General features: G+C 41.0%; 2 protein-coding genes across 10 annotated transcripts in view; both read right to left on the reverse strand.

The window, feature by feature from the left end:
- The window catches only part of CCNT2 (cyclin T2), a 36730-nt gene extending 19922 nt beyond the window's left edge, over window positions 1–16808 (reverse strand). Inside the window, exons 1-6 of one of the 8 annotated variants that reach the window (XM_090045871.1) lie at window positions 14126–14162; window positions 13247–13328; window positions 9601–11139; window positions 3238–3366; window positions 1739–1799; window positions 212–274 (exon numbers count right to left, since the gene is read on the reverse strand). In XM_090045871.1, the coding sequence (XP_089901997.1) occupies window positions 212–274; window positions 1739–1799; window positions 3238–3366; window positions 9601–9621 (274 nt within the window). In that variant the 5' untranslated portion in view covers window positions 9622–11139; window positions 13247–13328; window positions 14126–14162. Of the gene's footprint in view, window positions 1–211; window positions 275–1738; window positions 1800–3237; window positions 3367–9600; window positions 12251–13246; window positions 13329–14125 lie in introns of those variants that run through there. The other 7 variants (XR_016442110.1, XR_016442111.1, XM_090045868.1 and 4 more) reach the window with 7 other exon arrangements.
- A 545-nt stretch (window positions 16809–17353) lies between these two features.
- The window catches only part of ACMSD (aminocarboxymuconate semialdehyde decarboxylase), a 72161-nt gene continuing 63638 nt past the window's right edge, over window positions 17354–25876 (reverse strand). For both annotated transcript variants that reach the window (XM_090045874.1, XM_090045876.1), the window contains exons 9-10: window positions 23384–23482; window positions 17354–17552 (exon numbers count right to left, since the gene is read on the reverse strand). In XM_090045874.1, the coding sequence (XP_089902000.1) occupies window positions 17484–17552; window positions 23384–23482 (168 nt within the window). In that variant the 3' untranslated portion in view covers window positions 17354–17483. The remainder of the gene's footprint in view (window positions 17553–23383; window positions 23483–25876) is intronic.

The raw sequence follows: 25876 nt of genomic DNA on the forward strand, positions 1-25876 counted from the left end.
TATTTCATCTGAATCATGCAGGTCACTTGCATTAAAGGTGACTCTTCATAATCAGGAGAATGTGGAACAATTCTTTGGGCAACAGAAAAATTGAGGGAAAAAGTTGTGCCAACTCACACAAAGGAATAAAAACTATTTCTTCAACCATTTTATCACATTATAATATCACCTTCTCAAGTCTTAAACGTAGAAGGACTTGAAGGTCACTGACCTCTCACTAACTGCGTACATTTCACAACATCTGTGTGTGGATGTTCAATCGTAATCTCAAAACCTGGAAAGTTAAGAATATATTTCAGAACTACAGTACATTTGTAGTTAGAAAAATTCAGAAAAGGACAACTATCTTCAATCCCTCATGTCTACCGTTACAGAACCTCATTAAACCCATCATCTGAAGGTGTCCGTGCAAATATTTTTGAGTATGTCCCAAAGTCAACCAGAGGACATTCCTGTGGTGTTCTGATTAAGTATCACACCTCTAAAAAATGAACTTCTTTACTGAGAACTGGATTTTAGTTAACTAAAATAAGCTAAACTAAAAAGAATGGATTTCATGAACTATTGAGATTTATTCACATTTAGAAGCATCACTCTACATTTTCTGAAACCTAATATTTAAAAACATGCTACTCCTATATTACAACTGATAAAAGTTGGAATTTTTTTTTGCTCATTCAGCCACTTTTTTTGTAGAACTAGATCAGTACCACCTGACCTTGACTTGTTAACAATTCTGTTGTATGCACAATTTGGGGAGGGGGGAGAAAAAAAAAAAGTGAAAATACACTCCATTGTATAGCTTTTATTAAATCGTTCTCATGTCTGCTAACATGACAAATCAACTATGCTCATTTTTGCGGTCAGAGAACAGGATTTATTTAATACAAGAGCTTACGTTTCAAACTGTTACTCAGCACATGCTGATGTAACTGGACTAACTGACTACGACTACAAAATGTTCATTTTGAAAGTAAAGAAGTGGCACAAGTATAACAGGAGGCAAAGTACTTGATATAAAACTTTTACTCATAATTTGAGAAAACCTGCAAAAAACTCATTTGCTACGGCATGCAACTTTGTATAACTAAGCTGGTATTTCTAAGCATGGTTTGGGGATGTATTACAAGAGTAATACTAGTTTACAGAGGCAATCTGAACCCAGATATTGAATTGAAATATAACTGTCCATATTTAAAATTTGCCAAAACTGATTAAAACTATTGTATTTGTGCTTTCTGGATTTCTTTATAGAATGCTTCACAGCAATGCTAGCATTTAACTTTAGAAACATTAAAAGTATACTTAAGTCCATAGCTGCCTTATAAGGAATTCAGTTTAATCCAAAGTAAAGCTATAACTAAGCACTATGCAAAATAGACTTGGTATGCAATTTGATGGGTTCTAGTATTTGTCCTAACGCCAAATCCATTTGAAGATCCGATGCATTTGCAAAGGTGTGCCAACAATATCTTTGATACCCAAGTGATATTTGTCATGGAAGCTTAAATGCTTTTGCTAAAATCTAGGTCTAATAAAAGATATCTGTACCATGAGTTCTGATTCCTTTTACAATGCTACTATAATTTTACCCAAGGAAAATGTGGGAATTGTTTCGAAGCTTTTAATATACCAGTGTCAACCATTCAGTCAAAGTATTCAATCTTTCCAAAGGTATCCAAATAATTGGTGTCAATGTAATAGATGTTCTTGTCCCATAGAGATCAAAAAAACATACCTAAAGTTTGAAGCATGATTGTTTCAAGTATAACGAGCTCTTGGGCCTGCTGAAGGTATGCCTGAAATGTAAAAAATAACATTAATGTTAAGACCTAGCTAGACATTTATTGTACTTAGCAAAATTCCAAACAAGAAGATTTTTGAGAGACTTGTTAAGGTTACACAGTGCATCTACCTGCTAACATAGCTATGTCAGGGATGTAATTATACTGGTATAAAAATATTGGAGGCAAGATAAAACTTTCACAGTAGACAGTTATACCAACGTAACTGCTGTTGCTGTCAAGGCTTATTTCCTTTGGAACCAGCACAAACCGTATCAGCAAAAGCCAGTCTGGGGCTACTCAACCCCAGCTCACATCACTGCCATCCCAGGCACGTGCAGATGCTGTGCCCAGAAACAACTGACTCCAGCGCAAACAGCTCCAGAGTTTATTTCTTCACATTAATTGCATGTGTAAATAGAGTGTGAAGACTGATCATGTTGAAGACTGTAATGTTATGTCGCTAAGTCGGTGATTTGTTTGGATCTTAAAATGCTAGCATTTTCTTTAAGCAATTTTTTGACCAAGTTTGTGAGTCTTTATATTCTAATATACATTTCTGCTATGTGAAAACTTCTAGGTGACTCCAATTAAGTCCCAAATTTCAAGAAATCTTCATGCTTCCCTGAGAGAAACCCTATGACTTTGGTGAAAACTCAAATGAGGAAAATGGGACACAGGAAGGTGTGCCATGTGGCTAGTAAAGCTGTAGATTCAAGCATGTCTTCAGTTTTCTTTTTGTTGTTGTTGTTTTGTTTTTTTACAGATCAAAGCCCTGGATGATGACACCAGTTATCAAAACACCTTCCAGTGCAAGATAGCAGATTCGGATTCCTTGTACTGGAAGGTCTCTCTACCATCAGAATGATATTTCCAAACAGAAAAAAAAAAAAAAAAGAAATGTGGAAAGGAAGGCAATAAGCAGAAGCCCTTAATGAGGGCAAAGTAGAGGCTCCTAATGTGTGGCAGATGGGAGATACTGAGGAGCAGAAAGGACCTGTGACAGGGGAATGTGAGGATGTGTAGTTGGGGAAAGCGGTATAGAGAGTTCAGCCCAAGCATGAAGACTAGGATGGGAATAGCCAGTAAAACTTGAAACAGATGGCAATTGTAGTGGAGAACTATGACAAACTGTGTTTACAAAGAGGTTGGCCTATACAAGGCTACAAAGTGTATAACCCTTCAGTTAGTTTCCATTTTTAAAACTACTTGTATGTACTGCAATAATTCATGTTCAAGATGAAGCAGTCTATTTTCATGAGTCATGAAGTTGTTACACTACATGGTTTTAAGCCCACAGATAGATATGCTATCAAGTTACAAAGACTGAAATGATTTAAGCATGAAAGCTTCTCCTAGTCTACAAACAGTTAATATTGATCAAGACTATAGCATGACAATTCAGCTATATCTTAAGCAGTTACAGCTTTGCTCAGTCATCACTTCCACATACATCACTCTTTGTATCCAGCTGTGGCTCTTGAGGATGAAGACAGGCATTTGCTACTTTAATAACGTGTTCAAGTTTTCGCGGCTGTTCTTCTACTTTTGCAGCCAAAAACAATGCAGTGGGAGATATTATCTGTAAAAGAGAATTAATTTTTAAAAAGTATACAATTTCTTCTGTAGGCAGGACCTAGTCACATGGGGAGACATGTAATGTAGGAATTGTAATGAGTTTGCATTAAAAATTGAGAGAGTGTGCAAACCTAAACTTAAGAGGAATGCCAGAATTATTTTTTTTTTTTTTTTATTAATCTGAAGGAGAAAAATAGAAACATTAATTTTCACAGGACTGAATCTGGTCCAGAAATCTGTCTTCTAGTTACCAGAATAGTAGTTTTTTCTTAAAGTTTAAGAAATTCAAAGTTCATTCACATTTAGGTACAAAAGTAAATGAGTTATGTATATAATACCTTTTAGGATTTCCCAAATACAAGACAGAGTCATAGTTCTGCAAGAAAATGACTGCCACAAATAATCACTAGAGCATCTAACAGAGAAACTTGGAACGTAACCTGATAACGGATTATAAGTAGGAAACAATAGGATGGCTGCTGCCTGAACAAGAACCACAGGCCTGAAACTAGCCCAGAACATTTAATCATGAAAAGAGTCACAAAACACAAGTTGTGTTGACAGGCAATGATTTTATTTTATTTTTTTTTAAATGCAGGTTACTTTCTTCAGGAAAGCTTAAACAAGGACAACTGTTAGCTTAAAGAATAAGTAAGAACTCAGGCTGCCAAAAGCTGTACAGTATTTGTAAAATTAAATAGAAAACTACATATTAAAGAATATTGTAAAGATAAAAATATACCCAAAATGTTAACAATTTTCCAGTCCAGTTCCTAGACATCAACTCCTAAAATTAGACTACATGAACGGGACCACTTTCTACTCAACTGAAAGATTAACACTTAAGAGGGAAAACATTTCTCAAGTACATAATAACTGACAATGGAAAGTGTTTCAGCTATACAAACATATGCTGGAGTTAACTCCTTCATTCTTCAAAAAAGAAAAGAAAAAAAAACAAACAAAAACGAAACGAAACTACCCCTCCCCCCCAAAAAAACCAAACAAACCAACAATTCTCCCTCCTCCATGACTTTCCACCGAACTTCCTATCCCCGAAGTTATCAAGAGCAACAAAAGAGTAGTATGGCAAAAAACTGTAGACAGTTACGCTCATCATGGTTTCTAAATATGGTCAACCAACACAAACATAAGAAGCACGGCCATCTTTACAGAAGTCTCATATTTAAAATGGGCACAAATAAAACATTTCTGAGTGGACACACAGTAGATCACATTCATATATCTATTACTTTTAAATCTCTCAAGTGAAGGCACTAAGAAACGTATTTGTACAAACAGAAAACTCCACCTTGCGAGGCATGTTATCAACTACAGGAATATAAAAGTTTTGAACTACATACACTCAGTACTTGGATGCACTAACACTCCCAAATCAAAGTACGTGCTCTTTACTGTCAAATGGTATTACCAGCACAACGAGGCCACAAGGGTGGCAAATGAAATCATATACAAAGAAAAGCAAGTATAGAAATGAACAAAATACAGACACCTCAAACCACCAACTGATTAGAACCAAACATGTTAAGGAGATGGATAATTCGCGTTTTAAAAGCAAAAGGATCCTGCCTTCTTTTGTAAGCACTGCGATTTAAACTAAAAGACACTGGAAACCAAGATAAAAATCTGACATACCTTAATCCACAAAAATATGCCATTAAAGGACTTTTGGTACCCCCAAAGCTGAATCATAGGCAACAATTCCTTCCACAAACCAAACAGAAAAATCTTTTGTGTTCTGTGGACATCAACTTGAAATATGGCAGGGAATGGTTTGAGAGTTAGGGATGTACCTCTGCTGCTATTAAACCACTGTCTAAATTTGGCCAATTTATATGCCTTTAAGAGTACAGTACATTTACACTCAGAAACTCTCTGGAGTTTTGGAAGCTAAAATCTCAGGCTAGGTACAGACACTACACCTTTACCAATGTAAGTGATCAGAAACCAGTCTATACCAGTAACAGAATGAAAGTTTGGCCCACAGACTGGGTTAAGAGTGGTGGAACCCGATCTAAAATTTGGTCTTCTCCCCTTTCCTCCCCCAACTGGCAAATATGCCCCAGCATGAAGACTAGGATAGGCTGTTTACTACCGATCTAAACTATGCTGCTTACAAAATACAGTGCAACTTAGATTCTTCTTTGGATTTTCTGAACGTCTGTACCTAGCTGTAATATACACCTAATAAGGCAACTGCAAAAGCTCAAAAGCTGGAACCACAAAAAGGGCATTTTTACATGTGTTGCTGACACAGCACTGGGTGCTTTTAATTAGCAAGCTGTGCTAATTAAAAGTGCCCATGCATCATGTGCATCAGCAGTGCAGCGCATCCCTGTGCTTAGAAAACGGCAGCAAGGCACTCTGAACATCGAATGTGCTTTATTTCAAAGCACACCACTCCTATTTTCTCAGTGTGGAGACGTATTGCGCTGCTAATACACGTGACATGCGAGGCTGCCAGAGAGCATCAACTTATGTGCTTCAGCAGACTTGATTAATCTAGCATATCAGAGCAGCCTCCCTGTATGCGTGTAAGTGCCAATGGTTGCCCACACAAGCATGGTATTTTCTATTACCCAGTTACATGCAGACAAACCAGGGTAAAGTTTTGCGCAGAAGAATTCTCACATTGTTTTACTTTATTTCTAATATTCTTAGTGTGGTTAACGTACTTGTTTTTTTTTTTTTTAACAGCAGAAAATATTCTTGACTAAAATAATCACTAACCAAAGCATTAAATCATTAGTCATTCCCATCCTCAGTAAACTATGGGAGATGTTGGACTTTATAGCACTGAAGCTCTGCTTAGCTACTTATCTGGTACAAAGATTACTTTCTTCATCTAACAAGCTATAAGCATGCTCAAACCATCACTGAAGAGCCACTTCTGTGGGTATCCATTCAATCCTGATCTTGAAGGCCTTGTCTAAAGTAGTTTTGGATACTGCTTTACCACTAGTTAACCAACTTTTGGTGAACCAAAGTTAAACCTCAGTCTAGACACTCAAAATGTATTCCTGGTCCAGGCCAATTTTAAAATTGAGTTTTATTTTAGTTTTTAAAACTTGTCAGAAAAAAAACTGAATTCAATTTAGATTGCTTTGAATTTTGTTAGGAAGGAGCAAGTTTACCTTGGACTTTAAAGTACTTATTCAGATAAGAAACGGTTTCCTTACAAAACTCCGGTCTTGGCATGCATATAGGCCTTGGTGACGAATGCATGCTCTAGAACAGTGGTTCTCAGCCTTTTTCCTACCAAGACCCATTTGGAAAGATCCATATTCCCCTGGCCCTGCTGATGTCCCTCACTCCTAGCCTGCAGCTCCCTACCCCCACACCATCCCTGTCAGAGGAGCCCCCAACTGCCCTCATCCCACTCATGATGAAGCACGGTGGCTGCAGTGGCTCCAGCTCATGCAGACTGTAAGTGTGAGTCTGGCCCCAGCATGGGATAGAGGAAGAAGGAGAGGCTTGTGAGCATGGTCACTGGTCTTGGTACTGCCAGCTCAGCTATGCAGCTCTCCCCCAGCTGGAAGGGACATGTGCCTTCCCACCACTCTCCTGCCTTGCCACAGCTCGTGACCCTTTGAAATAGTCTCACTTTTGGGTTGCAACCCATGGGTTAAGAAACACTGCTCTAGAAGATACAAGGACAACTGAGCTAATCATGTTGACTAAACCCCACCCCAAAAGTAGTAAGTGATTAACTGCATTCTGAAGATACTTTATTTCATACATGTCTCAGTATCTTACTTTGAGCATCTCCATTGTACAAGAGGGGCTGGCACTGTATACTTTTTTGTCATTTCTGTAATAAACAGCTGCAAACTATTTGCTTTTAAAAAGGCAGCTATAACCCGTTAGAAAATATTCTGGTAAATTGTCAACCATTGAGCAGTTCAACCATCAAGAGGACCCACTTTTCAACCCGTATCTTTCAAGAATTTGTTGATTTCTGGCAGCCATTAATTTATTCAAAAATAATTTCAACTTCTTAACTTAATTTAAGGAACAAATATTTATAAGGCCTAATGTTTAACACGGTATTAACTGTTTACCATAAGTGAAAATTGGTAAGGGAAATGCGAGCATGCGTCATCTGTACCCATCATGGGACGAAAGTAACATTAAAAAAAGTCCCTTCAGAACAAATACTTTAAGTCCTCATTTGTTTGAGGCATGATCACCTCTTCATGTAGTTCAGCAATCTAAATAGGTGCACTAAATTAGTTTTTCCAATGCGTAACTTCTGATTTTGTGTTATATGCATTTACATGAAGAGTCCATTAAATTTGCTACTAAGAATTTGAGGCTCTAATATCAAATCAGGTGCCTTTAATTCTATCCTAAGAAGTTGAAATAGAAGTAATGGAACATCAATAGTTTCCTACTTGTGTATGCTTATGTGGAAATAAAAAGGTGTAAAACTGCTTAGAAGATAAGAAAAGGAAAGTGGAATTATCAGTAACTAGAGAATAAAGCAAGTTCAGTGAATCAACTCTTACTCTATGATGAAACTTGGAATATATGGAATTCAGCTTTTGGGAGCCTGGTTTAAGCTTCTGAAAATTAAGATTGTATAGGAAGCCAAGAGACTTCCATTTTTTCATTCTTCATAGTGTTGAGGTCACCAAGTAGTTTCCCATTTGGACTGTGTTAAGTGTGAATGCTGTTGACCAAAACTACAAGCTAGTAGTTAGTATTCAGTAAATAAAACCATATAAATTTTCTGATTAAAAATGCCTAAAGTTAAAAAAAAAGTCAAGGAGCTGCATAGCCCCAAATACTGAAGAGTTAGTTCTTAGATTAAATGTGAAGGTGTCTAAGAATTACACAAAAGCAAAGTACAAAGAAACTGTGATAATGTAATAAAGCAGGTGAAAAATTAAGTAATTTTTCCCTTCAGACTTGAGGGCTTAAATTTGAACTTAGTTTACTGAACTGGAAAAGTAGAGAACTTTATGCACTTGACAATATTTTAAGACCTCTGGCAATCACTGAAATGAAGCCATCAGGCTATTTGAAGTCTGTTCCAAGCCTTTCAGCAGCTATTCAATACCTGCTATATTCATTTTTAACACTCAAAAAGCATAAATATAATTATGTCAGAAAAACAATTTTAAAAATAAGGACCTGAATTGGAGAGGATGACTGCAAGCAAGCTTCTTTTATGCAAACACAGCAGAAATCAACCAATTAAAAAAAAGATGATCCATACAGACATGGATCAGGTCTTGTGGACTGATTGAGAAGAAAACATGTACATGATTTGGGAGCTTCAATTCCCAAGTGGCTGAGGCACTTGGGAACAAAAGTTCTGCTGAAACAGCCCCTGCCCTCATCCTTCAAATCTTAACACCCACCCGAAAACTCACAATTCTTGATATTAGTTATTTGGAGTGGTCATAAAATTTGTCTCCATTACACAGCATAATTTGCCACATAGAACCAGATCTTTAGGATATCTGATGGTAAAATTTGGCAATTCAAAGATAAGGATATTTTGTATAAAAATTTAAATATCTTCCTTTTCACTGAATGCATATTTATCTCATTCTTGGATTTAATGCAGCTTGTGTGCATTTTTAATGTTTAACCATTTTGAACCACTATGACCAAGCTCACCAAGAGCCAACTATTATGCTTGTATGGAAGCAAAAGGTTAAAGAGGAGGGGAAATGAGTAGTCACAACTGGATTGTCTGGTCAACTGATATTCATTTTTGCTATTTAATACAATTTAGTGGCTAGAAAAGACTGATGAAAATACTTTTTTTTTTTTACCTTTTCACATGACTATCTGAAATGCTATAGGGATGTTATGGTGTTTTGTAAGAAAAAGTGGTGGTCAGCAATGCAGTCACTGTATAGAATGGCCCATCCTACAAAAGTTGACAATTTGCACAAGGGGAAACCAAGTATTTTAGAATTCTCTAAACTATACTTATTGTAAGAAAAAGAATAAAACAAGCAGAAATTGGCCCCCCAGAAATTTCTCTCCTCCCAACCAAATTTATGCCACACCTAAACCTTAACTGAAGTCCTTCCTGCAGCTTCTCAGTGCAGCATATAGGCGCTCTACAAGGATTGTGATGTTATAAACAAGCAATACTAAGGCATGTCATTTTGAGCCCACTGAATACATCTTAACCTGGTTATTTGTTATTCAGCACAGCATTTCTGAAGTGAATTTATTAAAAAAAATTGAAGTTTACCTTTGAGTTCAAGAGTTGCATCTGGATGTCTTACTTCTCATTTCCTGTGCACCAAGGAACTCTTCTCCCTTCTCTGCCTTTGAAACCCATTCTGAGAATCTTAGTTCTCCAGTAGAGGGATTACATTTTCCATACTGCCAAGCATGCTACTATACTACATACATAACATCGCCCATTTCCAAAAGGGTATGGACTTTAAAAGTATTCAAATCATTGTTACTGCAAGACAAAATTTAGACCAGTTTTTATTCTAACAAAAGAAAATCTCTTAAAAATGGGTTAATTTTAAAAGCTCATTGCAAGTACTCAAGCAGTCAACTCCAAACTGAGTTACAATTACTAGACATCAGCTGTAAGAACAGTGTAATTTTCTGAAAACTTTCAGAGAGACACTTTACAAGGTTATGTGGCTGGCACCTTTCTTCAACAAAATTACTACAATGTTACCACCACAAAGATTATAAATCAGCAAACCCAGGCCAGTTAAGTCACAGTCAACAGTGCCATTGACAAAGCAGAATCTGAACTACTGCTAAAAGAGGTTAGGCAAACCATATGTGAGCCTCTACTAGAGAAAAAGTGACCCTTTCAAATGTGCAGTAGGTATCCAAACAATGTACAGCTGGCCTATACCAACTATACATACTGCTAACGTAAAATATATTTAACAAGTTTAAAAATAGCTCAGCTATGCCAATTAATTACCAGCATGCTCAACACCAAAATTGTAACTGTATACTCTAAAGTGGTGTTTTGCTGGTCTGCCTATGTCCATATGAACAGTTAACGCATTGTAGAATTTCAAGATTATATATATAACCAGTTTAAAAATGCAAGAACAGAACTGAGCTATTCAGTTTATGTTTCCTCACTTTAAATGCCTCTTCACTATGCGTGTAGGTATAAAACATGAATTAAGTATTTAGCGCTAAAGGAAATTCACTTACTCATAAAAGCAAGGGCATGAAAGCTTGAGATCACAACTGGGGCAACTGTAACTGACACGCCTAATTTTCATGCCCAAACTTCAAATTTCTCATTGCCATGAGTAAAAAGGAACAGCAAAGGGTACAGACAAATGAAAGCAATTACCACAAGTCATGTGGAAGCAATGAGACAATTTCATCTGTCCAAGTCATTGGTATTAATGGACAGAAACTTTTGTTAACTTTAGATGTGCTTCATTCACTCCTGAACAGTAAATTGCCTCCTCCTCTCCTGCTTAAAATGGTGTATTGTCATGGTCTGCCCACAATCCCAGTGTATGTACAAGAACAATTAGACACATACTTGTAAGAAACTCGGCTAACCTTACTTTGAAGATTGCTATTGCCTTGTACAGTAACATCTAGTGATAAATTTCTTCTTGCAGTGAGTGAATGCAATGTTATGCTTTCAACTGGCCAAGCATTCAGAAGATTTTGATAAGTAGTTAGTTTTGGTCTTTGGCCTCTGCCCTTCTATAAAGAACTCGCCAGGTGGCTTGGGAGTATGAATTTAAATCTGACTTGCATTCTCTTTGAGACCACCCCCTTCACCCTAAAAGAATAGAAAGAGAACAAAAATAAAGCAGCGCATTCGATGCCTGTGCACCAACACAAATATAAAAGCCGCTGTCTGATGTTGTAGGCACAGCAAATGCTAAGTTATCTGGCAACAACACTGAGACAGGTTTTCTGAAAGACAGAATGTGCTAGTGTTTAACTTTTAGAGCAATATAAAAATTTACATATTTACCACCAAGAGTAACTTGCAACCTGAATTATCATTCAAACCACTAGTTATTTAATGCAGCTCTCCTTACAAAATCAGTTGTACTAGCAAGAACTAAGTGACCACATTTATTAATGTCTAATAAATGACAGCTGACAACCATCCCAACCACTACTGAGCCTAAATTTTGTTACTAGATTTTTATTTATTTTTTTGTTATCCAATGGATTACTTTACCCTATACACCACCAACTTGAGTTGTGGAAACAACATGTTAAAGAAAACCACCACTCCAAGTGAAATTGCCTCATTTGGAAGAGCTATAAATTGCACACAACAGCCATAAACATATTTTGACATCTTATTGGCTCATGTTCCACATGTTGGCATTTATCAGATTATACACTTATCCATCATAATAAGGAAGACGGATGACATACATAGTTTCTAGTGCTTTTAAAAGAATCTACAACAAGATACCAATAATGAACTTGTCTCTGCCAAAATACACTATGCTTATACGCTATTGTGACAAATGAGTGTGTCCTAATCTTTCTTTTTTTTAATACTTTACTTGCCTTGAAAATAGAAAACTATTTTAGGGAATGACACTTTAATCTAGGCATGTCCTCCTAGCACTTAACAGATTGCCTCCCCCCTAGCATTTTCAAGGCATCACTTTTCTTCATTCAAGTAGTAGTGTCCAAGTATAAGGGACAATCACACCCCAGAACTGTATTTAGACAATTATTCTTGTTATATAAACAGAGCCTTAAATATATAATTTGTAAATGAGGCCTAAAGACATTGCAACTGTTTAGTAATCAGTTTGCTGCAAATTCACCTTAGTCTTCCTTGTAGCAAAAAAATTCAGGATGGCTGTGAAATTTGTTTGGGGATCACCAATGTTCTATGAAGCGATATGGCACATTTCTTACTTTAATGCCCACAAATACAAAAACAAACAAAATAAAAACAAACTTGATAACAACCCCAAAATAAAAAACACGTTTCACATCAGCCTTAAAAAAAAAATCCCTCCCCCAAAAACTTTACCATGTAGCCAAGGCCTAGCTTTACCACTCAAGCAACGGACTTCCTTCCATTATCAACTATTTTTATACATGGGATAAGAACAAATATTAAAAAAAGCTGTTTCTTGATACAACCCCCCCTCCAGTCAATATTTTTTGACTTTTACAAGTCATACAACTGACATGAAAAATAGGTTTATGATTTCACATTAATCAGAATCTTAAGCTACAATACCAACCAGTAAGAGTTCAAACACTCAGTTACGACCAGGACTTTTATTAAAGATTTAACATCAAGCTAACTGGTAGGTTACTCACAAGATAACTGGGCCTGCTTGCCAGACTGGATTTATATTTTCTACTATTACTGGCCATTAAGTTACTTGAGGAAGGCCAGTTGTTAATTAATTAATGGTGGTTTTATAAACAGAGAAACTAACAATAATACTGTTGGCTGGTCATGATATGCGCACAAAAGCAAGCAATATATCATTTGTTCTCACAGAATCATAGAAAATTAGGGTAGGAAGGGACCTCAGATTTCAAATCCAATTCTGGAAACTACAAGGCACTAACACTAGCCAGATAAATGTAATTAAAATAAAAGTTACACAGTAACTAATACAAGCTAAGCTGTTGGCCTATACATTTATTCTTCAGCATAACAAGAGAAATCATTAGTCTTTGCTTTAAATAAAGTGTATTTATTTATTTAAATAAAAATTTTAAATAAATGATTTTATAAATAACGCTTCTAAAATAGCTGTTGACACAATGCTACAATCTCCTGAGATATAATGAAACTTTAACCTCCAAGAGTTAGCACACAAAAAAAAGTCGGCTGTTCCCTCCACTTCATGCACACATGAGCATAGATAAGCATGCAAAAATGTACTTACATTCCTATTAAATTTTGTGAAGGAATGATGCATATAAAACCTGTGCATGTAAACAATTGCAGTATTTATTGTAAGTTGAGACCTGAAAGACAGCATTAAGGAAATTTCACATCACCAAAGGAGTAACAAATTAAGAACATCAAGCTACAACTCTCCCCTACTACACGTCCCAAATTGGGACGTCACTTGAATCAGCTCTGCTCAACTGGGGTGAAAGGACCCACAACTGGTACAACACACTCAAGCTAGTGCCTTGTACATTAACATCTAGTGATAAGTTTCTTCTTGTATGTTATGCTTTCAATTGGCCAAGCATTCAGATGATCCCTGGGTTCTTCAGAATGCCTGGCCAAAATGAGGGTTGTAAAGGACCTTGGGAGGTCACATCCAGTCCAACCCCCTCCTCAAACCATGACCAAGCACAACTACATCATCCCAAAGCCGAGGCTTTACCTAAAAACCCCGAAATTCTCCCTATCCTTCATTGGGCTGCATAAGTGGAGGTAGCTACAAGAGATCTGCCACAGGAAGGAGACTCCCCACCTCCAGGAGTATTTCGAGCACCTGTTTAAGCTCGGCTCCCTCTATTAAGCTACAGCAACCAGCAGGCAAGAGCAGGGCCTTTTCTGGTTACTGCTACTGCTGCCTCAGATAGAAAATCATCATAATATTAATAAAAATGTTGACGGCTGAGGGGAAGGGAAAACCCTGGGGGCCGGGAGCTTCAGCCTCCAGCCCGCAGGCCCGAGCGGGCCAAGGAAACCCGACCCCGGGGCGGCGCCGCCCGGCGAGGGGACTCCTCCGCCAGACAGTGCCCCCGCCCTCCCGCGAGGCCGCAGCCAACAGTGGCTGGAGGCTGCGGCCCGGCTCGGCGGATACACGTTGAGGCGTTGGCCCATGTCTTGGATGAGGTTGGCCGCCTGCTGCCGGTACGAGAGCTCCTTGTCGGCCTCGACGCCGCAGCGCCGGGACGGCGTGCTCTCCAGCTGCTCCCGGCTGAAGAACCAGCGCGACGCGGTGCTGGAGCCGCCACCGCCCCGCGCCGTCGAGCCCGCACCCGCCGCCGCCGCCGCCGCCGCCATGGCACTTCCTCCCCCCGCTCCGGCCGCCCCGCCCGCCGCCTCGCCCTCCATGCTGCTCTCGCGAGAACGCGGCGCCTGGCGGCCGTCTAATCCGCTAACATCATAGAGTAGCGAGGCCGCGAGGCCAGAGCGCCGCGCGGGGAGGGACGATCACGTGGCACAGCTGCGCCATACGAAGCGCGGGAAGGACATAGACACCCCTCCTTTCTTCCCGCCTGCTCGGCCGGCGAAGGGTGGGGGCTGGAAGAGACTCCGGAAATGACGTCAAACCCTTTTCCCCGCAGCGCGGATTGGGCAGGGGGGACTCGCGGAGGCAGGGGGCGGGGCTTGGCCTCGCGGTCTTTGTCCTGGCGCTGGTCCCACCCCCACGGCCCCGCCCTTGTTGTTTGGAGGCGGGGCTCGAGCCCAGAGGGCTGAGGGGGTGGGGAACGGGGCCTCTTGTAGCGAAAGCCCAGCAGGTGTGGTCCTGGCGCCCCTCATGTTTTCAACTTGGAAGTTTTGGGAAGTCGTATAATGCGCCCAGCACGTGTGGTTCGAGCTCCTCAACTTGGCGACATTTTGAGTTAAGACATTTTGCGCTTCAGACCCACCCCATTTTGGCTTTCTGATGTCAGGTTCAACTTGATGCTGGATTGGGCACCAGCGAAAGCGGCGCCCGTCTCCCTGGAGAAAGTCTGTGCAAACTTCCTTGGACGCTTTTTCTTTAAGAAAGCAGACGAGACTCTGGAAAAACCTGCAGCTGAGAGTCCCGAGGAGACTCTTACCAAGAGCCCTTCAAAATGTCCAACCAAGAGCCCGTCAAAAGGTCCAGCCAAGTCAGCTCAAAGAAGTCCTTCCAAATCAATACGATTGCTATTTACAATATTAATACATTAATGTAGCTACGTTACTCATCTATAATTGACTGGGTACAAAATTCTGGGTTGTTTTGGGTGAAAATAGGGTATCAGGCCTTGGTTCAGGAACCCGTCCCCATTTATAACATTGTTCCTATGGGATAATTGGTTCCAAGTTACGACGTTTTGACTTGAGGTGGTTTTCAGGAACCAACTGTGTTGTAAGTCCGAGGACTGCCTGTGCCTGGCATAATTATTTTGTAAACTTCCTTTTCTCTTCAAGATCCATTTAGACAATATTCACTTTAAAATATATATTAAAGAGGAGGAGATAAAGAGGGGATTGCCCTACAGGCTCCAAAATCCGAGCCAGAGGCATCGAGCATAAATAGTTTTATTCAGTAATAATAGATCTTATTTTATATCTAATACACACAATGCTGTACATCTTCAGAGGCCACATTAATTAATTACCATGAAGAATTCTGTGATCATTAAGTAACGGTTTAATGTAATCAAATATGTTTTCTTGTTATTGGAGAGGTTCCAGCCCGCAGTCTCAAAAGACATAAATAGTGTATTCTCGCTAATATGATAGATCAAGGGTTTTGCAAAGGAAAATTAATTAAGAATGGATTAAAATGTATTTGAGCAATTAAGACTTATTTTTTCCCCTAAATCCATTCAAACATCTGAAAGAAGCAAAAAGAGTTGGTGGGAAGGTCAGCAGGAAGAGACGCTGTGTAAAATTGAAGATGCCTCTTTCCCCCATGATGTTTTCGTAAAACAGGGCTGTTCTGTCCAGCTTCAGAGCAGCTGGGAGTCACAGGCTGCACCAGTTGCAGGTCCCAAGCTGCACACTAAATGTGCCACATGCTGCAGGGGGCCTCATGCCATGCAGTCTCCTGTGACCCCTGCCATGTGCAGCCCCCCCGCCAATGCACCTCATGTGAGCTCCCTCCCCACTAGCACTGCCATGCAGGTGAGCTCTCATTCCACCTCACTGCCCTAACTGTGCAAGCAGCAAAGCCCCCTCTTTCACCTGGTGGGCAGCAAGGGTGTGGGTGTATATCCCCATCTCCTGTGCTGCCCTGCCCCAAAGACTGGCTGCCACTGCAGCATTAGGAGCAGTGGGAGGAGTGGCAGCGAGGCAGGAGCCTGCATATCACAATTTTAGCCCTCATGGACTGTATGTGGTCCATAGGTCACCACCTAGACAGCCTTGATTGGAAATCCTGGTGGATAAATAGTCTCAAATAATTGAAGATTTGTATAAAATAATTGTAGAACTATACACTTACAAAATTGAAAGGACAGAAACATTTGTAAGGAAAAGACAGTGTACCTTGTCTTTCACGTCCTCTAGTCATGGAACTGCAGGTGAAGGGCTTGTAGGTCACAGTACAGTGAAAGTTAACTAAAGTCATGTTACCCACTTTCCCTTCCTTCTCTATATAGACATATGACGCCCATCTGTCAGTACCTGGTCTTATGAGGTGCTGCACACCTTCAGGGCTTCTGAAGTTCATGCCTCTCATACAGGCTTCTTGGAGAAGCAACATAGATTAAACCTATGTTGATGTAGGAAACAACCTACCTTTCAGCAGCCTAGAAAAAAAACTAGGACTTCCTAGATAAAGGGTATCATATCCTAAGGAATAATTCCTAGGTGTACAATGTTATAAACATGTTAATGTGTTTTTCTGTTTAGAACATGGAGCCTCCTGTGAAATACCTGTTTTAAGTGAATGGAACATCAAACCACGCTGTTTATTGTTCTTTATTTATTTTTGTTCTGGTAATGTCAGTAATGTGCAAAACACTTTCCACACAAATCAGAGAACATGATTTATGCCCTAAAGATCTTATAGTCCAAGACACATTCATATGGATATTTCTGATGAAACAATGAGCAGTGATATATATAGGCAAGTGTTGGCACTCAAATTGTGTTCATTAGGCTTCCTAGGTAACAAAGACTGAAAAAGGTGTGCCATTTATAAACTCTGAGTTAGCTTTCCAAGAGTGCTGATTCAAGTCCAGTGGGTTATAACAGCTGGAAGCAATGACCTCTCCCATTCTGTAGGAAAGAAGGATCCTCAAAGACCTTAGGTCTAACCTAAGTTCTCAGGATGCAGAGAAATCCCCAGATTTCCAGTGTCCTTGCTTTTACAATCAGTAACAGTAAATAATTTATTGGCAGAGTTTATTTGACATTAGTATAGCAGAAACATATGTTTGCCTGTGTGTAGGTATGCACAACACACTGCAGATATACAGAAGATGCTACATTGTGCTTGTCTGGTTTCTCTAGTAATTTCAAAGTGATACGAATTGTTTTCTATCAAGTCCCAAAAATTCCAGAGCATTTCCAGCTTTGAGTTTGTCCTGAAAAAAAATAGAAGACGTATTCATGTAGAGAACCTTGCAAATATTTTGTATGCTAACAACTACGCCCTGGAAAGAGGATTTAATTTATCTCTTACCAATGAATATTCTGCAGGAGAAGAGTTAAAGTGTTGTAGATGAGATGGCTCAGGACACATATAGATAGGCAACTACTTTTTAGTGATATCTTTTATTGAATCAAGTGTAGAGCTGGAATAGATGTTAGACATACTTTATTAAGAGACTTTAGGTTGGAGATCAGGAATGGGAAAGCATAGAATAATTTTCTTATGAGGTTTCTCTCATCTCATTCTGTGGAGAAGGGGATACTATAGATTGAGAAAAAACTGTTATCACTTTATATGTTATGGTCCTGACTATTTCCTGCTTGCTAGCGAGAGCCTGTAGGGAAGCATAGGACATGGGCAGAGGACTTTAAGGGGGAGGGGATGTATTGTTTGGGAGCACATATCAGCTGATACAGTGTCACTGTTTTGTCTCATTCCTGCCTTGCAGTAAGTGAAGATAACCCCCAAAATTACAAACAGGCAAATTACAAAACAGTTGTAGTGGATTCAGGTGTACCATGGTAAACCTGACACTCAGTTGGGTGATTTTTCCAGTACAATTGGGGGATTTTCCCAATGCAGAAAAGGACCAGATTATTATAGAGTAGGGACGCTAATTCTTTTTGCCTCATGGACCAGATGGGCGATGCCCAGTCCTGCCACTGGATCCGGCCAGTGGTATTGGCATAGAAATGGTATTTAAAGGTTTGTTTTTTGGGAATTGGATTATAGGTATAGATAGACATATTATAATCAATGGACAGCAGGGATTAATTGTTTTCTAAAGAGCTTGGGTCTCACACACAATGTTTCTCACAGCCCTGGAAGCAGACAGGTTGTCTAACACAACAAGGATATTAATCTAGAAAACAGCCTGGAAACTGGGAGCATATACCATACTGTCCCATAAGACGAAATTAAGTGACACCAGCTGCAAGGCCCCAGAGCAGCAGCAGGGAGTGGGGGTGAAGGGCAGCTGAGTCCTGGTTTTGGAAGAACAGACCAAATTAAGAGGAGGCCCAGAAAGACCAAATTACTATGTGTGCATGTGATGAGTTTGGAATGTGTTGACGATACAGTACGTGGATGTGTGACTGCAGAGACACAACCAACTGGCAACAGCCACGGATCAAGAGTCATCAGGAGTCATGAAGAGGGAAGAAGAATACAAAAGCAGAGACTTGAGAATAACAAAGGGTCCTTCCTCCCTCCTTCCTCATTTCATCCCTGTCCTTCTCCTCCCTGAGAGGGATCCCCCTCCCCCAGGAAGGGTCCCTAAGGCCACCATGGAGGGCATATGAGCAGCCCATCTCTTCCACCCCACTGGAAAGGGGTGTGGGCCTCGGCATCCCACTTCCTGACTGCTGGACATCTGACACCTAAGAAAGAGCCTCAGAGTGGAGACTGCATCCTGGCCAGATGTACTTTTACTCTGATGACAGCCCTAGGATTTGGTAGATATATAGAATCAGCCTTCAACCTGAATGAGGAGGGTTTGGGAATTTGGTAGCAGGGGAAGGGTAGCTTTGCTAATTGTTAATATTCCCCCATCGACAAATGTTGTGATCTGTGAGGAACGCCACAGGCTAGATATCATTGCTCATCAGGCCAGGTTTGGCCCATGGATCACAAGTTGAGCATCCTGTTATAGAGGAAGATTTTAATCATCTTGTGGAATGGAGCTTTAGAAATAGAATTAAGTTTAATAGTATGAGGTACAAAATCATGCACTTAAGGATCACTGTAAAACATTTCAGCTGTAAGATGGGGATGCCCCTAGACTGATGACAACTGAGGAAAAGAGGGTGTATTGATTGATTATAGAATCACCACCAGCCACTGATGGGAGGCAGCTGAAAAAGGCTTTCATAATGCTAGAGTGATAAGGTGGAGTGGATTTAGTATACACAGGGAGGTGCTAGCATCTGTACGTGGCATGGTTTTTAGACCACTGTTTAGAATGGTGTTCTGGTCAGCAGAATAATACTGTTATCTTGGATTTGGAAATGAACGAGTTCATGTTAAAGAAATTTCCATACACATGATATTGGTTGCTGATTTCAGGTGAAAGTCTATCAGCAATAAAATGCAGAATGGCCGTGATATAGATGGAAAAATGTGTTGGTGTAATCACACATCGTTGCTTAACTCCAGTTCTAATAATGATGAGGGCCATTTCCAAACCACTAAGCAAAGTAGTGGTTGCTGTCATTCTGACAAGGAGTCTGATGATGGTAACAAATTTTAACAGACATCCAAATCTCATAGGACTTATTTGTCAATTAAATCAAAGGCCTTAGGTCAATGAAAGCCATATAAAGATCTCAGCATCTCATGCAACACTTCTCCTGCAGCTGTCTAGCAGCAAATACCACATCTGAGTGGTGTGAAACCACATTGGGACTCAGGTAGAATCTTTACAGAAGAAAGAGACTTGGGGGTCATCACTGACCAGAAGATGAACATGAGCCTGCAATGCGATGCTGCAGCTAGTAAAGCAACCAAAATGCTGGCGTGCATCCATAGATGCTTCTTGAGCAAATCCTGGGACATCATTCTCCCCTTGTACTCGGCCTTGGTGAGGCCCCAGCTGGAGTACTGCGTCCAGTTTTGGGCTCCACAATTCAAAAAGGATGTGGAGAAGCTTGAGAGAGTCCAGAGGAGAGCCACGCGCATGATCAGAGGTCAGGAAAACAGATGTTACGATGACAGGCTGAGAGCCATGGGACTCTTTAGCCTGGAAAAGCGCAGGCTCAGGGGTGATCTGATGGCCACCTATAAGTTTATCGGGGTGACCACCAGGACCTGGGGGAACGTCTGTTCACCAGAGCGCCCCAAGGGGTGACGAGGTCGAACGGTCACAAACTCCTGCAAGACCGTTTCAGGCTGGACATAAGGAAGAATTTCTTTACTGTCCGAGCCCCCAAGGTCTGGAACAGTCTGCCAGCAGAGGTGGTTCAAGCCACCTACATTGAACACCTTCAAGAGTAAATTGGATGCTTATCTTTCTGGGATCCTATGACCCCAGCTGACTTCCTGCCCTTTGGGCAGGGGGCTGGACTCGATGATCTCCCGAGGTCCCTTCCAGCCCTAATGTCTATGAAATCCTCAGTGGGGAAAATGAGTTTATTGAGAAGAATGTGGGTGAAAGTCTTCCCAGCAATGGAGAGGAGTGCAATACCACAATAACTGTTGCAATCCAATCTATCACCTTTCTTGAATATAGTAATGATTATTCTGGCATCTCTCAAGTCACTTAGAATCTCTTCATGTTTCCATATTTTCATAATAATGACGTGCAGTTGGTAAGAGAGGTTTTTTCTACCTTGCTTATAAATTTCAGCTGGCATGCCAACAGGACCACATGCTTTGTTGTTCTGCATCTGCTTAATGAGGGTTTTCAAGGCCTCTTGATAAGCTGGTGGACCTGTAAGGTAGTCCTTAATGGGTTCACCTACATGTGCAATTAATGTGACTAAAAATAGTCTGGCTCAATTTGAGCTGAAGTAAACTAATCCCAACGTTACCATCTACACATGCATTTAAGTGCAGTAATTTACTGCACTGCCGGATACTATTTGTATCTGATGGGACTATCCAACAATGCATTAAATTAGTCTACTGTGCCCTAATTACTGCACAGCAAATTAGTCTGCTGGACAGTAAAGTGTCTCATGTAGAAGCATCCAGTGGAGTATTATGCTGCTTTGATGGTATTGTCTTCAACAGTAGACCCTTGGTTCAGGAGCTTTTGAAAGTGCTCCTTCCACCAAGCTGTCTTGAAAGAGTTCCATACTTGGATCTCAGAGGGTGGTTCCTTGTATGTCTGGCCCATAGGTCACTTCGGTTGTGCTGAAGAAACTACACGGCATGGCTGTCAGGAAACTTTAATTTCTTTTGCTTTGTTATCCCGCTACCTGTTATTTTGCTCTCTAATTTCCCTTTAGATCTCTGGTTTAATGCAGTGATAAACGTCTTGCTTATATTTTTAGTTGTGGTCATTCTGCCAAGCTTTGAAAGTTCTCCTTTTTCTGTCAGTAAGAGTTTGGATTTCCCTGTCCTTCTCATTGAATCAGTCCTGATGTTTACTTGTGGAGAAGCCTAGAGGGTCTTTGCATACCTCATAGGTGCCTTTGTTGAGACTCTTCCAGTGATTAATGGTGTCCAGACCATCAGGGAGGTTAGAGAGTTTCATTGAGGCACTGCTGGAGATGATTGTTTTTATCAGGGTCTTTCAAGCACTCAGTACTGAATCTCTTCTTTGGTTGCTTCTTTTGTTTATGTTGTTTTGGGGCAATACAAACGGACATGACACAATGACAGTAATCCATCCATCAGTAATCTGTGCTGGTCAAAGCTCTGGTGATACAGATGCCACAACAGTCCTGGGGATGCAGTATCATTTAGTCAGTCGGGTGCCCAGTATTTTGAGTAAGAGTGCATCTGTGATGATAAGAACATGTTCTGGACATTTGCTCAGGAGAAAAATTCAATTTGGATTGACTTTCCCTACCCCTTCCTCTCCAAGTGTTCCTTTCCATAGCTTAGACTCCTTGCTCATCTAGCATTGAAATCTCCAAGAAAAAAAAATCTTATCTTCTTCGGAGACAGATGACAGGATTTAGTTTAATTTAGAATTGAATTCTTTTTTTGTTTCATCATCTGCATCAAGGGTTTACACATATGCACTGATGACTGTTGTATGTTGTATGCAGGTCAGCTAAAGATGAAGGGTCATGAGACACTTCTGATGTCAACTGGACATTCTACTATCTGAGTAATGATCTTAGTCTTGATAGCAAAACCAGTGCTATAGATGTGTCTGTCTCTTTTGGCTTTTTCTTTCCAAAAAACACATAGCTATCACCATGCTCTGTGAGCTGCCCCTCTCCTGTGCATCTGGTCTCATTAAGTGCATCGATGTCAATAGCAAATGATGCAAGTTCTCTGACTATGAGTGCTGTCCTTCTCTCTGGTCACTCACTGTTAGGGTTGTCCATCAGGATGTGGACATTCCAGGTGGCAGACTTCATTACTTAATTTGGACTGCAGATAGAGTGATCCCACTGGACACAGTTTTCCAGTCAGGTGAAATGAGATAGATTAATGTTTACAGCACCTTTTCTAGCCCTCTTCCCCTGTGGGATGAGCAAAGGTCAGTTAAAGATGAAGGTCAGTTGAAGATGTAACTAAGTTTTTTGAAGTGTAAGTGGATGGAGCCTGAAGGGGATGGGAGTTCAGATATACCCCTGTGTTTTAGTGTTCCATATTGGCTACTTCTGTGCATCTCCTGGCTTTCCGGATTGCCCTCTGGAGCACCTACCATTCCTCATTCTCTGTATAGAGCACCTAGGTATCTATTACATCTGTACTGGTAATATGAACTGCTATACGAGTCAATCTGAATCTCCCTTCTGGGGAAGGTACTCAAAAGTTAGGCACTGTCCCACCTAAATCTAGGCACATTCGGAGACAATTTGAATCCTCACCTATGTACTCACATAACATTTCTGGAGTGTGATCTAGTCCATCACAAATGGGAATAGAATCTAAAAATGTGTGTAGGTGCAAAAATTTCAGTGACGCAGTGACATAAGTACCACACAGGCATGTAAATCTGAAATACCGGTAGCATTTAACTCTAAGGGCCCATGGCAAGGCCAAAGGGAGTCAACAGAAACCCCTCATTGACTTCCCTAGGTCCTGGATCAGGCTCTAAAAAGAGAGGTTTAAAATAGAAATATAAAATTGCAAAGATTGTACCTTTACTTCTTTCTCAAACTCTTCCATAGAATCAATCAGTTTTCCAGGTTCTAGCTCCCCCAGTGGAAAAGGGTAATCTGTCCCCAAAATTACTTTGTCCTGGAAACAAGAAACAGCCTGCTCATTTTGTGATAACATTAAAATGAAATAGTTGCATAAACTCTATGAGGTTCTTATAATCCACACATAGGGTATAATCCACACATAGGCCACCCTATGTTGTGGGCCAACGGGGTGGGCCACCCAGGCCATAGCTCAACCAACTTTTAGCATGTTAATTTATATAACCCACATATGTGCAATTGTCATTCCAGTTAAAACTGTATAGCTATTTTTTTAACTGCATAGCTAGCTAAATTAATGTACTAGAAGTTGGTTGGGCCATAGCCTGGGTGGCCCACCCTGTTCCGCGGTCTGTGAATCCACATGAAATTCCGAGGACGTATTGCACTGGTATATTTCTGATTTTTAAATTTCTTCAAAAGCATAAAGAAAGCCTGAAAAGAACACTTCCCAAAGCTTCATTATTGTGTAGAGGCACTGTTAGACAACTGAGTTACATAAAAATTCTGCATAAAATGAGTGAGACTGAGAGAACCTAAGAATAGGTCTTTTTGTTTTTATGAGCCAGTCATGCTTTCTTTTCATCCTGATGCATGGCAAGTTCAGAATGTAAATCCCTGGCACATAGAACTGAATTTAAGTCCCCTTGCACACACATACTAGGAACAGTAAAACCCTTCATAGTTTGGTACACTGAAGTAATTTGATATTAGTTTGATATGTATTAAACAAAGAATCTATTGCTCATCTTCAGTTCTGAGACATCTTGCCTGACATATTGTGATTCATTATGGGGTCACAATCACTTGCTGGCCATGTGTTCCCATAATTAATTAACCTATAAAAGAAAAATATGGTTTCAATTTATTTTGGTTATTGATTTATTTTTAATTCTTTTTACGTATAAAGAGGCTTCCAAGCATGCTGGGTAGGATCCTGTCAACTTATACTGTAGGCCAGGGCTGTCTAACCAGTGATCCATGGGCCACATGCAGGCCACAAGGGTTTAATTAAGTTGCAATCTTTGGGTTTTTGCCCAGCCACCACTCCCCTCATTACTCTGGCTAAATATGCGGCCAGAATCTCTCTGCTCTCCCTCCCTCCTTTTGCTTTTACAGCATGGTGCAGCCAGGGGAGCTGAGGGTGAGCCTGGGTGGGAATGGGTGAACGATGCAGCTGTGGGGAAGGGGTGCCCATGCAGTGCAACAGGGGCGGAGAGGAGTAATACGGTGCAGCAGGTGGGGATGGCTGTCAGTGTGGCATGCAGCCCAGGGACCCCTCAGGTCACCGTGGCACCATCTGTAAGAGTGCAGCCCCCACTGGTGTACAGTCCCATGGGATGTTCAGGCCATGGCTACTTACATTAGACAGCCCTGCCCTAGGCACCACTTTTACCTCTTATATTTCAGCTCTTACATTTTTCCAGCAGGATCCTGCTAACAGAATGACATCAGGCTAATATTAACAGTCTGTTAAACACATATTTAACTTCAGTGCCTAAATAACACTTTAGATAAGAATGTCTTGTTCATGGTCTCGGCCTTCTTCCCTTTTACTTTTGCTATGAAAGCTTACAACCGATGTCTTGAAGAACCCAAAAAATTCTCCTGCAAATCCAGGGAAGACTTGATTTGCAATTCCTTCTCTATGTGGGGAGCTTGCCAAGCTTCACCCAGCTCTCTGGGCTTAGGAGACCACAAATGCGATTGGTGGGGTAAAACCCACCCATCAGAGACGGGCAGTGGAGGAGCCAGGAGGAGAGTCCACTCCCCCTCTAGTCCAAAGAGGGTGGGGGCAGGAGTGGACTTAATTGGGAACTGCAGTTGCAGCCCCCTAATTGGTTCATTTTCAATCTGGGGGTGGAGCCCCAGAAGGGGATATAAGCATCTGTGTGCCGAGCATGCAGCGCAGTCTGCGAGGGATGAAGAAGAAAGAAGAGGTCCCAGTGCCAAGAAGAGCTGGGAGAGATGCCCAGTGGGCGTATCTGTCTGCCCAGAAGAGCCCGAAAGATTCCACCGCTGGACAAAAGCGGTAGCCGGTAAGGCCCACGAGGGACTGGGACTCTGGGACCCATAGCAAGGCGGCTTTGGTCTCCAAGCATGGTGTGAATCCCGGCATGGAAGCCATTGCAGGGCATAAGACCCTGGGGCCAGAGGGGCCAGGTGGTCTGGGACCCATTCCCTGCAGTGGGTCTGGAAGGGCCCTGGGAACAGAACAGTTCCCAAGCACGGGGAACAGCATTCAGAGCAGCACGGCCGTGGGTGTGCATGAGGCGGCCCAGGCCCGCAACTCCCCCTGAGAAGGATTGAGCCACTGGGACGTGTGAGCAAGTCACGCCACCCCCCGAGGCCTGGAACTGAGCCCTCCCTTGGAGAAACACTGTCCCAGCTCCTTGGGGCTTGTGAGTTAGTGGGGCAGTGGGTCTCCCAC

Source organism: Crocodylus siamensis, chromosome 4 (genome assembly GCF_052110815.1).
Source record: "Crocodylus siamensis isolate JL-2025a chromosome 4, ASM5211081v1, whole genome shotgun sequence".
Lineage (NCBI taxonomy): Eukaryota > Metazoa > Chordata > Crocodylia > Crocodylidae > Crocodylus > Crocodylus siamensis.